Raw genomic sequence first — 16,169 nt, forward strand, 5'->3', positions numbered from 1 at the left:
TAGCCCTTATGACTACAGCGCACACTAGGATTTTGCAAATTCAATGATTACTCATTTGAGATACTTGCGAAATACATTTTATAAAATGTTTCCTATGTTCTTGCCATTTCTCTTGCATTGCCTTACTGAAATCAGCAGAAATAACTGTTTACTTTCTGCCAGGCCCTCTATTCACCTGTAGCATACATGTATAACCACAAAAGACTTTTACAGTAGCAATCCGACAGTTTAAGCATGTCTTCATCTAATGTAGGATTTGGCAAGATGCGAGTTTCAGTGTAGTTTGTGCCACTCAGATGTCAACTTTTTGTTCATTAGGCCAATACATTAGCGGTCCACACCATGTTCTAGAACTCTGCATCAATCACGTTTACTCTTTTTTTTCTGGTTGCTTTCTCCTTCCAAGGGAAATGAGCAGCTCTTCATACACCGCTTTGTTCTGATCTCAGCACAGTCTGGCTAGTATCAATACGTTGCTCCTGTTTGATTTTGAAATGGGCATTCAGGTTAGGAAGTGGATTTTCTGTGTGTCTGTGCGCTATGGCATCCATGTGCTGGAGCAGTTGGATCGTGAGCATTTTGGCAGCCCGCAGAGCAAAACCATGCTTCTGTCCCATATATTCAGTAAGTATTGCTACCAATGTCATTGAGAGGTCTGTAATGATGAGACCAAGGATAAGTGGAAGGAATAGAGAGAAAATATGAATTGCCTGGTGCTTATAAAAGTAGTTCTTGGGGGTCATAGTTGTAGCTGGTTTTTGTTTTAGTAAAAGCAGAAATAGCAGAAAAAATGGTTGCCAAACAGTTGTGAAGATGTGATGAGCTTCTGTATTTTCAGGAAGAAAAATCTGAAAACCATGTAACATGACTGCTGATAACTGCAGGAGGAACAAATGCTTTCCATCCCCAGACACGTTGTACCATCGGTGTTTCAACGGCACCTATTTAGACATTAAAAAGAAGACATTTTTTATTATGATTTCTACCTTGGGCTCAGATCAGCATGTAGAAAAAAGCAAGCAGCAGTGTATGGTTGCTTGTCCTTCCTTCTTATTTCCTTTTACTCTTAAGTTCCTGAAAGGTCATAAAATAGAGAAATAAAAAAGTCAACTATATGTAGTTTTGTTAACTTTATCTTCTGAACATTAAACATTGTTTCAAATTTCTTACGGTACATAAAATGTTTTGCCTTGCTGTATCATGTATACAGAACTTCAAAAAGTGAATGAGACAGCTCAGAAAATGTAATGGATGTGTAAAAACAGCTCTTTAGATCTCTTGTTTTCAGCATAGCATCCTAAAGGTGCTTTTAACATGATATCTAGAGCTATTTATGAAGTCATTTATTTTTGCATGGTGATTGGGCTTGCTTTGTAATTAGCTCATGCTTTCTATCTTGCTGTAGCGTGTAAGCCCCCCTGAAATGTCATTCGGTGTTCATCGACCCCTTTTGTTTTCCTTTGAGGAGGTATTCACCCTAATAACTTCCATCTCATGGCCACGGTACATCCTAGCTCCCTTTGGCCCCTTCTGCAAAACGGTTCCCAAATCGTTGCATTAGAATGGAGTTCAGCACTTCTTGTGGGGCATTTTGAGCATAAAGAAGTTTTCCTGTTTGCCTTAAATCCATCCATCACATGAGTTTCGGCTGCTGTGCTTAACCACTTCTGCTCCACATCCTGTTCCCGTGGGCCACAGCGGAGCTTTGGGGGCTCGGCAGGGACGCAGCGTGCCGGGGCCGGCGTGTGGCCGGGGGCCTCGTTGGCCACAGTTAGCTGGGGTTTTGGGCAGAAGGGAGTTACTAAATCGTGGTTAATCTAGCTGGGGATCTCTCGTGCATCCAGGCACGATTTATCCTGGTGCGAACTGGTGTGAGCCCCGAACTGGGCACGGTGGCATCGCTAAGGATCTGTAATCCGCTACCATTTGCATATATGCAACCCATTGAATTTCACAGGATTTCCCTGACGCACTTGCCAGCAGTAGCAATGACATTGGTTTCCTCCAATATGTCAAGCAGCTCGCTGTTAATCCATCAGCACCAGGCTCTGTGTGCCAGCTGCTCGGCTTGTTCTGCTGCTTGCTGCAGCCGGGGTGGCCTTCAGGTGCCAGCACAGACCCCAGGAGCTCCCTATAAAGATATTTCTATATCAACGGGAAATTTTGCCCACCCCATAAGCCAGCACAAGGGGGAATTTTGAAGGCATGGCCACTAGGTGAGAAATATTCAGGTGCATTGCCCGTGGGGTAGCAAAGGCTCCTTGGGGAGCTGCGCGTGGCTCCAAAGCCAGCAGTGGCAGTGGGGTGGTGGCATCTGTGCAGGGGGGTTATGAACTTTATCCTCATGTGCTAACGATCCCGGAGCCGCACACAAAACTCTTTGGGATGTGACCTAATGTGTCTTCAGGGGCTAGAGGGGGTGATGGCAGTGGGACCCTGCTTGAATTGGCCTGGAAGCGCTGGGAGGCTTGGCAGGAAAGGTGCGGAGAAGAGCTTGATAAATAAGATGATGTGAAACTGAATCACTGCATAGAGATGCATCAAAATTATAAAATCAATAGGTATCGATCTGTATATATCATACAAATAACTGTGCCTGAAGAGTGCCCAGATTTAACATGCTGATTATACAGCAGTCAGTAGAAATACCTTGAGATCCGAAGAGCTATTGCATTTTAGTTCTGCGCTGCAGCTGAAACTGATAATATCTTAGTCAAGTCTCTCTTAAATTTTTTTCCTGCTTGAAGTTCTTGGTAACAAGCATATTTAATCAACAAAACCCAAACCGAAGAACAGATTTTTGGCTCACGGAATACTCTTGAGCCATCCAAAGCTGGAGTCCAAACACTACAATTCTTCTGAAAATATACACCTTTCATTCTAGCTTCCATTAGCTTTTACTGCTGGCCTAGCTCACGCTCAGGGTCACTGCACCTCCCGTGTGTCCAGCGGCTGCTCGGCTACTGACAGGAGTCGCAACGGGACAACACCATCCATGGCCACCAAAAACGTGAGGAAATAGAAACTGAATACAGGTGTAAGAGGCTTCAGACCGGTTACTGGTCAGACACGGGCAAGCCTTGTCTTTAACTTCCACCGCGCTACTTCCCATCTTTACTCACAGATGGGTGGCGTTCATTTTCCTTTGCTGGATTATACTTGCTGCGTGCATTTCTGGACGTATAAATGGTATTTTTGAGTGAAAGCCTCAGATTTTATAAGTCATTCAACCAGTTCAGTTTCTTCTTTCTGTGGTAGAAGTTCTTGCTGGTAGAAAAGTATCTGTTTTAACACAGGTGCCTCACTTTGCTTATAAGGACCCCAAACCTGCAGCTGCCTCAAGGCCCTGCTGCGTTTTCCAGCCCCTTGCCGAGGCTCAGCGGAGGCCGGTGCTGGGCTCTGGGCAGGCTGCCCCCCTCTGCCCCTGGGGACCGGGGACGCTTGCATTAGTGCTGAGTGACCCCTTGCAACACAACGTCATGAACTCCAGCTCACATTTTTCCCTCAAAAGAGGGAGTTTTGTGTATCCTCTCCAAACCTCCTTCTACAGGAGGAGTTTCCATTTATAGCACCAAGCAGCACAATGTGCTTATGTTCAAAGATCAGTTCCAAAGCATCAACGTCTCATTTCCAACGTTCAAATATTTTCCTAGCTAAAAAAAGGTGATAAAGCACAATTTCTGCTACAGATGAGCCATAGTAAAACACGTGGAGCTGTTTTCACTGGCAGAGATGGAGCAGACTCCCCCTTTTTGTGCATGGGAAGCCGCGAGCACCAGCGGGGAGACGGCAGTTTCTGTTCGTTAGAGGCAAAGGAAAGAAGTAAAAAGCAGCTTCTCGGAGAAGGGAAGTTATGGGAAAATACTGCACGGGGTTCGTTCCCAGCCTGTCGCTGATTTTATCCGTGAGCAAATCTCCGTATCCCATCTGTCCAAACAACACGCCGGTCTTCCTCTCGTCGTGCTGCCCATGCCAACTGCAGGCCGGTCAGGGCAGAGACTCGTGTTTGTTATTTCTCAGCCCACAAAGGGCCCCTGTTTCAGCCAGGGCCTCTAGGTGCTGCTGTAATGCTAATAATGCTAATATTCATAATTCTGCTGGTGGCAAATTTAGCCCAACATCTTAAGCTTAAATAAGTTATATGGAAAAATGGTTATAAAGCAGCCTCCGTCCTCATTTAAATTCTGCAGGTCATTTTGCATCTGCAGGACTCAGTTTATGGATTGATATGCATCTTATATATTGTATCTTGGGAATGTTTTCTCTATGAATCTCACACAAAATCTGCAGCATGACTTGTATAAAAAAAAGCCACAGGAAAAAAATGCCTGGAGCTGTACCACTCACCTCCCTCCTCCTTCGCATGCACACATGCCTAACTTCTTTATTTTCCCCTTTGTTTTATCAGTATGGTGCTAAATTACCAAGTTTGAAATTTCTTCAGCAAATAAGGGATGCATGCCAGCACACAAGTGCCCTGAGGGATCTAAGTCTTAGGGGAAAAAGCCCTTAATTTCCAAGTTTATAGGTAGCAGCACTTTCCTGAAATTGGAAAATGTTCAACTCATTTATGAAAGAAATCTGCCACAAGGATATGCTGATGTTCATAGCTATTTCATTAATAACCCATTGTGATCAACACACATTTTTCTGGTTAGCAGAACAGGTTTATTTTGACACCTGTATCAAATACATCCAGCCACCCTCTCCCCCAGAGATTTTCCTGGCAAGCAAAATATCCTTGCTGCTCATTACTGCACTCCTCAAGCAGGCAGGCAGAGGGATGCTGTGCCGTGCCCTCCCTGCACCTTTGCAAGATCCCCAGTGAAATACTGTCTTCTTCACACCCCTCCTTGGTAGGAGGAGAATTACTGTTCCTAGGGGTTTGTGTGGGGTGGAGGGATGGTGGGTTTTGGTGGACGTGGTGGGCTTTGGTGGACGTGGTGCGTTTTGGTGGACGTGATGGGTTTTGGTGGACATGTGTTCTGATGGACATGCTGGTTTTGGTGGACATGGTGGGATTTGGTGGACGTGATGGGTTTTGATGGACATGTTGGGTTTTGATGGACATGGTGGGCTTTGGTGGACAAGTTGGGTTTTGGTGGACGTGATGGGTTTTGATGGACATGTTGGGTTTTGATGGACATGGGCTTTGGTGGACATGTTGGGCTTTGGTGGACGTGGTTGCTTTTTTTGCTGCTCCTTCTCTGCTGCTCCAGCCAAGATCTTTTGTGCAAACCAGGTAGCTCCCAGAGTAAGCCTTTTCGAAATGACTGCTGCACCTTTATCCACGCGTGACTAATTTATGTGGAGAAGCACTTGAGCTGCGCGCTGAGCCCGGCTGCCGTGCACCACCCGGCTGGTTAAGCATTTACTGGTCATGCGTTCGCTCGGGACCCTGCTTTCCGCTCCGGGGCAGGGGCACGCACGTAGCCCTACCGATGCTGGGGACCTGGGCTGCCGAGCGGGCACCCCCGCCCCGAGAGCTCTGCGGCCCTGTCACGGGGAGCCTGCGGGATAAGGATCAACCTTGCGAGCACGTCCCTGGGCCAAATAACTTCGCATTCCTGACTTGCAGTCCTCGGACTTATCTACGAGCGTGACTCGAATTGCTGTCGGGATTTCAGCCTATTTATAGTTTCGTAACGAGGCTGTGACAAAGAGTTGTCCGGCTCCTACCCACAGGCAAATAACATGGGGTGCTACCGGCAGGGCAGCAGGATTTTGGACCTTAGGGGGCTCCCCTCCCCTTGCTGCAGGAGGAGGACAACTTGTGGCTGCTGGAGCCCTCGCAGGAAGGGACGGTGTGCTGCTTTCCTCCGCCGTTCCCAGGGATGACGAGTTAATTCAGCCGGAACGACGTTAGTTCATCGAGTTTTGTGGTTTATCTGAAAATCGAATTCCGGTAATTTCCGATGCCAGCCGACTTAGTGCCCCTTTAGTTCAGGTTTTGGACAACTCTGGTCGATTATCACAATGGGTTTAACGTGAAACGTAGGTGGGATGAAGCTGTGTGGAAACCTCGTAGGCAGGTTTTCCTGGCGGTGTGCGTGTGCCCTCCTGAGGGCGCGAGGCACGTCCCGCTTCCTTCGAGCTCGTGCTAGAACCATCCACACGTGCACGTTTAAAACAGCAAATGCAAACCTGAAAATTTTAAAATGAGTGTTTGACTTTTTATTGGGTGATAAATTGCTTCTTACTCTTATAAAGTCCGCAGGTGTTTATGTCCACTCTCGTACGCCTATTTAAAACTTGGGCTACAATAGGAATGCTTTGAAAATAGCCAGTCGTTCCTCAAATTGATTATTAAAATAGAATTACCTGCCATGCATCACATTAATCTTTGTAGTGTTAAGTTCTGCCCATTAACCCTCCCGATCCCTTTCATCCTGGCGTTTCCCCGGGCTGTTAGGTTCTTTCCCAGTTTCCATCCCTTTGCTCTGGGATCGTGCAGGGCCCCGTGCGTGCCACGTGCACCGACCCCAGCCAGCACTGAGCCGGGCCCTGGTAGGCTTCAGGCCTGCAGAGGTCTTTCAGAGCAGGCCCTGGGATTTTGGGTGAATGAAAAGCCCTGAAACTTAAACATTTGGAGGGAGCGAAGAGTTAACGGATCCCTGTTGAATTCTTATGCACGTAGATGCAAAGGAAGCCTGCAAAATCCTTTTACTTGGCTTTCCACCTCCTGGGTATGGTGCCTCCTGGGGAGGCTCCTTGGCCACCTCCGGGGTCACGAGAGCATTTCCTAGAGTTCTGCTATTTTTAGAGCAGCTTCTGCCAAAAAGCTGTGTTTCTGGGCAGAGAAGGAGCTGCTGCACGTGACGGGAACCTCCGGCCACCCCACATCCACCTGCCCGCAGGGTCCCGCTGCTCGGCCCGAGGAGGAGCAAACTGGGGAAGCAGCAGTAGGTGCTCACTCGGTGTGGGTTTGTTCAGCTGTGGTGCAGCAAGTATGAATGGCAGCATGCTAACAACAACAAAAAAATCGGGCTATTTTTCCATCATGTTGGGCATCACTGGTGGAGTTTCCCCGATCCTCCAGAATTTTGGCTTTCATTCGAAATAGGAGAAAGGTAAAGCACAGTAAAACCCCCAGCTCCTGGCGGACAGGAGGCCAGCACCCACATTAATCAGCTGGTGCATTGAATTGTCCTGTAGCTTGTAGATGGTAAAACAAGCGAGCTATCAGGGGTGTTTTAGGTGACTTTTGGCTCAGGACACGCACGTGCCAAAGCCGGCTGGCTCGGCTGGGCACGCAGTAACCGGGAGCGCGAGAAGGGTCTGAGCTCGGAGGCTTCCAGACTCTTCTGTAATGGAAGTAATGAACATTACAACTGAGAACAGCCACAGTCCTCAGCATCCAGTGCCAGAGCACGCGCCTTGGCAGGGGAACCGCTGGGAAGACTTGGAGAAGGGAAACTGGGAGCGTTCTGCCCTTGGGGTTCCCGTTGCGGGGCCGGGGAAGGAGCGGGCGTGCAGCGGGAGGGTGGGTGAGCAGCAGCGCATCCCCCAGCACCTCGTCTTGGGCTGCCAGGGGCAGGGGTTGTTGGCAGCAAGGCTTTGTAACATCGCTTGGCCAAGGGATTGCTGCAGTTTCCACAAGGTTTCCAAACCTTCCTCGAGGAGCAAATTCACCTGCCCTCTGCTCAGGCAGCTGCACACCCGTCATTGACCCATCGTTGTGTCTTACTGATGGAGAAGGTAAATCCTCCTCCTTCTCTTGGTAACACCTGAAAAGATTCAGGCTCAAACCCCAGCAGCAAGCCTCGGTGCCTGCAAAAAAAAAAAATTCATCTTTCTCATCCATCTGCCCCTGCCCGGGAAATTTCCCCTTGCCCATCAGCCGCCTGCACCCAGCACCTGCGGGGAGGCCCTGGGGGGATCCCAGTGGTGGGACGGGGGCGTGGGGACGGTGCCTCCGCTCCCTGCCCGCGTGGGTGCCGTGTGTCTGCTGTAGGCTGGCACAGCCGTGTGTATTTATCCCAGCTGCATCCGCCGTGCCAGGGGCTGCACACAGCAGCAGGAGCAGAAGGGACCCAGACACACAGTGCCGCTGGGCACCGCTGGGGTCTGCAGCCCCCTCCCTACCACAGTAGCAGAGATCCTGCAACTTTTTGGGCCACCCACACATCCACCACTCTCTATATTTTATTTTATATAGGGATATGTTTTGTTTAATTTTCTTTCCCTGAAAGCAATTGGTATTTTTTGGGGGGTGGTTGCTCTATGCACATTCCCCGTTTCCAACCAGCCCCTCGCTGCCCAGCACTGGGCACCCCCAAAAGGGGATGCCCCGCTGCTGGGGGGAGCCCCCAGAGCCCCCAGGCACCGCACGCCGTGCTTGGGGCACCCCAGGAAAGGGGTGCCGGGGGCGGCAGAGCTCCCCCACGTCCCGCCACTGGCCGGGGGGGGGGGTAGGAACCCACCCTCCAGCAGCGTCGGCAAAGCCAGCCTGACCCGAGCAAATGAAAATAATCAAAAGTAATTAGAAGCGTGCTGGACTGCTCCTCGGAGATCTGTGCGAGAGAATAAACATGCCGGAGCCCTCCGAGCCACTGCAAGGCCCATGTCGGAGCTGTTAGGTGCCCTGACCTTGTCCACATAAAGCCGTGATTTATGAAGTGCAGGGCACAGCAGCAGGGCTTCTGTCTTCTCCAGAAGAACCAAATTACCGAGGTGGAGATTAACATGCTTTCAGTTGGGCCCATTTCCAGACCAAGGGAAATTTTTTATTTACATTTTTTTTTTTTTTTAACCTTTAATTTCCTCCTCCTCTCCCTCGCTCCAGAGCTGCCTCTGCCCGGGAGGGACGAGCGGGAGGGCAGGGGGCCGCGGAGGGTGGCGAAGCCCCGGCTGCCACCGCCACGGCCGCGAGGGCTGTGCCAGCAGCAGCTCCTCGTCCTGAGACAGGCAGCGGTGCCGGCGGTTTGCTCGATTTGATTTATTTATTATTATTTTTTTAAGTCGGTATCTGGGGCGCAGGGCAGGGGGGGATTTGCACGCAGGATTTGTGCCGCTTTCCCTGCTCGGCGCTGCTTTCCTGGGTCTGTCCTGGGGCGTCTGGTCCGCCGGAGGGCTGCTGTTTGCCGTGTTTGTTTTATTTCGCTGCTCCTTGCCCCCCCTCTCCCCGCTCGATACGCTCGCCTAGGATTTGAAGCGCTCACCACGGCGTTAGCCAGGATGCTCAGTGTTGCGTTTAGTCACCTTGAGAAACATAACATTAAACCCCACTTAAAAATGCGGTTACGAAGTGGCTCGCTCTATAAACGCACGGATAACGTTGAGCCTACCGCGAGCATTTACGGCGTTCTAAAAAATCACCAGCGACTCGTCTGCTTTTCCCCCCATTGTCCTCGGCAGTGTTTGTCCACAGGAAGCCCGTTAAAAGTGGACAGTGCAGTTATTTCATCTGGCTTCGGCTGAGCTGCTTTGCTGTGCTTTAATGATGTGCTGGAATGCGCGATGCCCATAGGGTCTCCATTATGAGAACTTTTACTTCTGGGACGACCATGAAGTTAAAGGCTTAAAAGAGGCATCAGCTTACAGCCTGGTGGGAATTACTAGCAGACTCGAGCACTAACTCCTTACTGCCTCCCCTAATATAGCGACTTGTTTTAAATAAACAATTGCAAAAAGGGACCCTGTGGAAATATCGGGGCCTCTCGAAGCGCCTACCGAGCCGTCCACGGGGAGGGAGGAGAGGCTGCAGATGTGTTTCAAAGGCTCTGGCTGCAAAGAAGGAAAACACGCGGGGGGTGCGCGGGGCATTTGCTGGGGGGGCACCTTCCTCCTCCTCCTCTTCTTCCTCCTCCTCCTCCTCTTTTTCCTCCTCCTCCTCCTCGGCTCCAGCCAAGCCCCCTCGAGCGGCTCACGGGCTAAAAATTGGGTTTTTCACCCCAAAACGAAAAGCGGCCGGGGGGGGCCGGGGGGGCCGGGGCTGCGAGCCGCCCGTCCCCGGCCGGTTCCCGGCCCCGCTGCCGGTCCCTGCCCCGCTGCCGGTGCGGGGGCTCCGTGTCCCGGCTCCGGGCACCACCTGGCGGCCGCAGGCGGGGAGGCGGCGGCGGAGCCCCGGTGCTGAGCGGCCCCGCTGCCGGTACCGGAGGCCCTTTTGTTTATCCAGCGGCGTTTCCTCCTTTTGTGGTAAAGCCGATGGGGGGGGGTGTGTGTGAGGGGGGGGGGGGGGCTCCGGCTCCTCTCCGGGGCCTCCGCTCGGGCTATATGGGCTCGAGCAATCAGTTTCCCAGATTACTTGTATTTAATACACAATGCATCATAAAACAAATCCCTCATCCTGACAGGAAGAAAATAGAACAGCTCATAGCTCGAGCCGGTCCAATTTATGGCTAAATTAAAAAAAAAAAAAAAGAGAGAGAGAGAGAGAGAGAGAGAGAAAGGGAGAGAGGGAGGAGAAAAGCCGGGCAGCTCCGGCAGCGGGCGGCCGGGAGCGGGGGGCGCGCCCCGGGTCCTCGGTGCTGTGCGGTGCCAGCCCCCGGCCGGGTCCCCGTCCTGCCCGGGGGCGGTGGGGCTGGGAGCGGGGCTCCTTCCCCGGCTCTGCCCCCTCCCCGCCTCGAACAATGGCCATTATCTGAAATAACAGTTCAATGTCACAGATAACAGGCCGCTGAGACGAATTAATCATCATCCCCTGGCAGCCGGCTTCTCGCCCTCCTCCTGCCCTCCCTGCCCGCCCCCCCCCCCCCCCCCGGGAAAGAAAAATCGACTTTTGGTCGGAGAAATGTATTTGGGGAAGGAAAAAAAAAAAAAAAAAAAAGTGGGTGGCACTTCGGGATCGCGCAAGAAATATATAGTTCTGGCTTTTTTTTTAATTTTTTCTTGCCCCGTTCCCCAAAAGGCGCCCGTGCCCGGGGTCTGCCGTGCGCAGCCCGGACGGTGCCGGAGCCGGGGGGGTTCGGGGGGGCTCGGGGCCGCCTGGCGGGGAGGTGGGAGCGGGGCCGGAGCGGCTCCGATCCCGGGATTCGTTAGCGCCTGAGTAAAGGGGAGCTGGGTTGGGAAGGGGAGGCAAGAGGGGAATAAGCCGGGAAGGGGGGGGGAAAAAAAAGAAGAAAAAAAAGAAAGAAAAAAAAAGGAAAAAAAAAGGAAGAAGAAAAAAGAGGGAAAAAAAGGGGAAAAAAAAAGAGAGAGAGAAAAAAAGGAAAAAAGTGGAAAAAGAGAAAAAATAAAAGAGGAAAAAAAGAGAGGGAAAAAAAGTGGAAACCTAGGAAAAATAAAAGGAAAGGGAGGAAAAAAGAAAAAAGAGGGAAAAAGAGGAAAAAAGGGGGAAAAGGAGGAAAAAAAGGGAAAAAAGAGGCAAAAAAAGAGGCAAAATAAGAAGAAAAAATAAAAAGAGGGAAAATAAGAGGAAAAAAATAAAAGGGGGAAAAAAAAAAAGCGGAAAAAAAAAAAAAGCCGTGTTTCCCGAAGCCTCCCGTGGCAGTGCCGGCGATGTCGGCAGGAGCGGGGCTGCGCTGCCCGGGAGAAGCCGTCGGGGGAGCGCGGCCCCGCCGCCGGCCTCGCCCCCGGGGCGCAGCGACCCCGACGGCGGCCGGGGGCGGCGCAGGGACGGCGGCGGGGCCCCGAGGTACGGCGGAGCCCCGGCGATTGGGGGGGGGGATTGGGGCGGCCGCGACCCGGCGGTGACCCGGGGGGGGCTGCGGCTTGGAGCGCCGCCGTCCGGGGAAAGGGGGGACGGGAGGGGACCGGGGACGAGGGGACACACACACACCCACACACACACACCACACACACACACACACACACACAGAGGGGGTGGTGGCCGCTGGGGGGGGGACGGGGGGGACGACGACACCGGGGCTGCCCCGCCGTAAGGGGCCGCCGGGGGAGCGGCGGGACCCGACGGGGTGGGCGGGGAGGGCGCTGCCCCGGGGGTGGGGAGGGAAGAAGCGCCGCGGGCAGGCGGCGGCGGGGGGGGGGGAGGGAAGGGGAGAGCCGCCCGCCCCCCCGCCCGCCCACACTTTTCTGCCATCCCCGGCGGAGAAGTGAAAGAAGTTTGTTTGGTTGGGCGCTGCGCGGCGGCGGCGGGTTTGTTTGCTTTTTTTCCTTTTTTTTTTTTTTTTTTTTGGGGGATTTTTGCTCCCTCTTGAAGAGGGCCGTGTGGTGGTTGTGTTTTTTTTCCCCCCCCCCTTTTTTTTCTTTTTTTTCCTCCCCCCCCCCCCCCCACCTTTCTGCCGCTAACTTTCTTCGCGCACACACACACTAAGGCAGCCGATAAGACCAGGAGGGGCCGAAAGGGGAAGGTGATGGCGAGCCGGCAGAAACCCGCCGAGCCCCGCCGCCGCTGAGCCCTCCGGGGCCGGCAGCCCCCCCCCCCGACACCCGGCCCCCCCCCTGCCGGCACCCTAGGGCCCCCCCGCCTTGCCCTTTCCCCCCCCCCCCCTCCAAATGCTGGAGCCTCCCCCCGCCGGGACCCCGACGGCCGCGTTTGACGCCGAGATGTTGCCTCCAGCCGCCTGAAGGATATTTTGCCCTCCCCCCCCCCCCCCCCCCGGGCCCCCCCCCTTGCCCCCCCAGGCTCCGGGCGACACAAGGTAAGAGCAGCGAGCGCGGCGCCGCCGCTCCCCCCCCCCCCTCACTCCGCCTTGCCCCGTCGGTGCCCCCCGGGCCGCGCCCCCCCGGGACGTCGGGGGGGGGGGGGGGAGTTGAGGGACGACCCCTCCTAAAAAAAAAAATACAAAAAAATAAATAAAAATCCAGGGGGGCATTGCGGGGGTGATGGGAAGGGAAAATCACCCCCCAAAAATATATATATATAAAAAGGAGCGCAGGGCCCTGGGGGGGGCGACCCGCGGGGATGCGGTGCTACCGAAGCCTCGGGCTTTGGGGCCGGTTCTTTAGGTTTTGTTATTGTTATCATTATTATCAGTATCACTAGTAGTAGTAATTTTTTGGGGGGTGTTGCGCTCGCTTTGGGTGGCTTTCGCCTTGCTGGAGGGAGGGGGCGGCAGCGGAGGTGGGAGCCCTGCCTCGCTGGGGCAAGCGGCGGGCGGCCCGACGGGCGGCCACACGGACGGAGGGGCCCGATCCTGCCACCCGCGGGGGCGGCGGGGCCGGGCCGGGGGCGGTGACAGCACCTGGGCAAAAAGCTCCCGGTCCCGGGGCTCATCCCCGGTGTTCTCCGCGGGGGGGGCAGCGGCCTCCGGCTCCCCGTCCTCGCTGTGAGCCGGGCTGGCACCCGTGGGATGTGGGTTATAGGGCTGTGGGATATAGGGTGTGGGATATAGGCTGTGGGATATGGGGGGGGGGGGGGGGGGGGGCAGGCCCCCGGCGGGCGGCCGGGCACCTCCAGGCATCAGCGCGCTGCGGTGCGGCCCGGCTGGGCAGGGAGCATCCTCAGCAGCCCGCCCGCCGGCGGCCCCGCCGCGCTTTGCGTCGTTTGCCTTTTGATTTTCGGGGAGTTCGGCGCGGGGACTTGCGGTGGTTGCCGCGGGAGGGGCAGGGATGCGAGGGAGGCAGGGGGAGGCCAGGTGAGGGACTCCCTGCCCAGCAGCGGCACGGCCGGGCGGACCGAGTGGGAGCTGCAAGCGGCGGAAACTCGGAAGCAAAAGCGGGGACCTCCGATGGAGCCACCGCCACCCATTTTAGTAATTTCTGCGATATCCCCTGGCGGGTCGTGTGTAATTAAAATCGTAATTTTAAGCCTAAAGAATCACCGATGAGTGCCAGGAAAATCGGATGGCTCTTAAATTACCAGTGTTTCTTAGCAATAATTAGACTACATCTCGGTTAGGTGTAGACGTTTGTCAAGCCATTTTCCAGTACATTTGTCGTCCTTTCATTAATACCTATGTATTCTGACCATTCAAAAAAAAAAAAAACCTCACCAGAGGAGCACACTTCTGTCTACCTTGCCTAGCTTATTATCCATTTGTTTATCTGAAAACCTGTGATTTATCTTTCGATTAGTATGCCCGGACAGCAGCAGAAAGATTTACTCTTTCGTATTCTTCCTTTTAGATCTTGGATGAGTTTTGCAATGTGAAGTTCTGCATAGATGCCAGTCAACCAGATGTAGGAAACTGGCTCAAATATATCAAGTTTGCTGGATGCTACAATCAGCACAACCTTGTTGCATGTCAGATAAGTGATCAGGTATGTGGCGTTCACTTTCTGGGCTTATTTTTTAAGGAACTTTAAGGTGTCACTGGAAAAAAATAACAGCAATTCACAACACATTTTGGCCTGTTTGCTGTTACGGCAGAAGATAAGGCACAGATGTGAAATGCAGAATAGAGTAATTTTGATTATGGGCTGCAGATAATACGAATTTTCTATTTTTCCACATTGTTATTCAATTCATAAACAATCTCTCTCTCCCTCTCTCTTTTTCTTTTTTTCTAATCTTGTACCTGATAAAAATTGGGACTGCTTTCTTAGGAAGACAAAGCCAGTGTTTGCTGATTTTGAATTAGCAGCATTTTCTGTTCCAGTCCAACAGTGTTGCTAAATTAAGCCATTGTGTTAAGTAGAAACTTCAGTGTGAAGTTAATGGCAAGAGTGGAGGGGAAGATGCAAAACTGATAATCCTACCCATTCAATATCGTCGCCTGCACAGGGCTTGGGATTTGAATGCACACGTGCATAATATTATTATGCCTTCCCGAACACTTTGCTCGAACTCGTCATACTTCTGTGCTGAACCGGGATCTTTAATGGTTTTCTTTTTCTTTCCATTTATTGCGCTTAAATCCACTCTTTGTTAGGCTGAAATGTTATTTATCCTTGTTGTGTGGCGGAGGAAGGACTGGGATAGGGGGGAGGAAGGACGCAGTGAGGCATTTTGTTTTCAATTATGCTGATGAGTTATTAGGTGTTTCTTAAATGAAGGTTTGCTTTAGTCTGCAGATAATGCGTGCTGTTATGAAATATTTTACTGGGTGAAGTTAGGTTAGGAAAGCTACACTTCTTTAAACTAAAATATCTAAAATAGCAAAGCAACAACTGATGGTGTATTCTTGTTTCAAATTTAAACTTTGGTACCTGCGACGGAGCATTTGCTTCCTTTAATCAGCGTTTCATTTTTCACCACTTAATTAACTGCATCAGGTGAATGTTAAAGATTATCTTTAGCTGATTTAATTGCTTTGACAGTATTGAAAGAAGAATCACAACCAGACACAAAGCTTCAATTAAAATCATTCTTTCCAATCAAATTCCTTACGTAAAGGAAATGAATGTGAGACAGTCTGCTGGTTCCAGCAGCACCACCGCATTATGCATTTAGCTCCTACGAGACAGTTGATTTAAACCAGTTTACATGAACTTTTTCAGGAACTATGACAGAGGATTTTTTTAATTTTCAACTTTTAAAATTCACCCCCGAACACGTGTAGCACAGAACGAGCCAGCCAACCGAGATACAATTTTATTTTTTTATATATATATAGCAGCTGGTTTAGCTAAAGAAGCCATAAAGATTATTAGTAAATGAAAAATACATTTTGCAAGTTGAAATATGTTTTACGCTGAAAAACGATAAATTCTCTCAACGCAGAGCAGTTATGGAGCAGCGATACGAAAAGGAAACTAGAGCCTAATTGAAACAGCAAATCCAAATATTTTACGTTTAATAAGAGTTGGCATAAATAGGTAAGGTTAGAAATGGAATCACGTGAATTGGTAGGAGCAACTTACTGTGTTTGCGTCGGCATTGGTGCTCTGCTGATAACTGAAAATACACGCCAGGCTGTAACATCGGCATCTGCCGCTGAGACGCAGACACGCACAGGCGTTTTGACGTTTTTGGAATGAAAGTTATGGCGCTTGTAACTTTCTCTTTTTTAGTGTTTACATTTCTGAGATTTGGTAATGGTGGCTGTACTGCTGCCAATAATTTCTTTCATTCACTGGAGACTTGTTATTTATTTTGCACAGGATCGTGCTGTTCATAATTCCATATTTTTATGGCTTATTGTTGCCGAGATTTGAAAATTAAAAATCGGTTGTCTTTCAAGTAGCGCGTTGTGATCTGCGCGCTGTCAGCAAGAGATTGTTGTTCATTTGGCCCTCTGGAAACGCTGCAAATTTACCCACAAAATTGTACACATACTCCAGCGTTTTATGACCAGAGCCTAAAAAGTTAATGCTAAAAATGTGCTCTCCATTCTTAAAGCGAAAAAGCTTTTCTAACAGCTCCTCCTTCTGCTTTCTTCTGGCAC

The 16,169-nt window shown here is 51.4% G+C and overlaps 1 protein-coding gene across 9 annotated transcripts in view; it reads left to right on the plus strand.

Moving 5' to 3' along the window:
• The window catches only part of MECOM (MDS1 and EVI1 complex locus), a 317,715-nt gene that overhangs the window by 257,609 nt on the left and 43,937 nt on the right, over positions 1 to 16,169 (plus strand). For 7 of the 9 annotated variants that reach the window (XM_040566986.1, XM_040566981.1, XM_040566985.1 and 4 more), the window contains exon 3: positions 13,969 to 14,103. In XM_040566986.1, the coding sequence (XP_040422920.1) occupies positions 13,969 to 14,103 (135 nt within the window). Of the gene's footprint in view, positions 1 to 12,502; positions 12,543 to 13,083; positions 13,170 to 13,968; positions 14,104 to 16,169 lie in introns of those variants that run through there. The other 2 variants (XM_040566988.1, XM_040566987.1) reach the window with 2 other exon arrangements.

Source organism: Cygnus olor, chromosome 9 (assembly GCF_009769625.2).
Source record: "Cygnus olor isolate bCygOlo1 chromosome 9, bCygOlo1.pri.v2, whole genome shotgun sequence".
NCBI classification, from domain to species: domain Eukaryota; kingdom Metazoa; phylum Chordata; class Aves; order Anseriformes; family Anatidae; genus Cygnus; species Cygnus olor.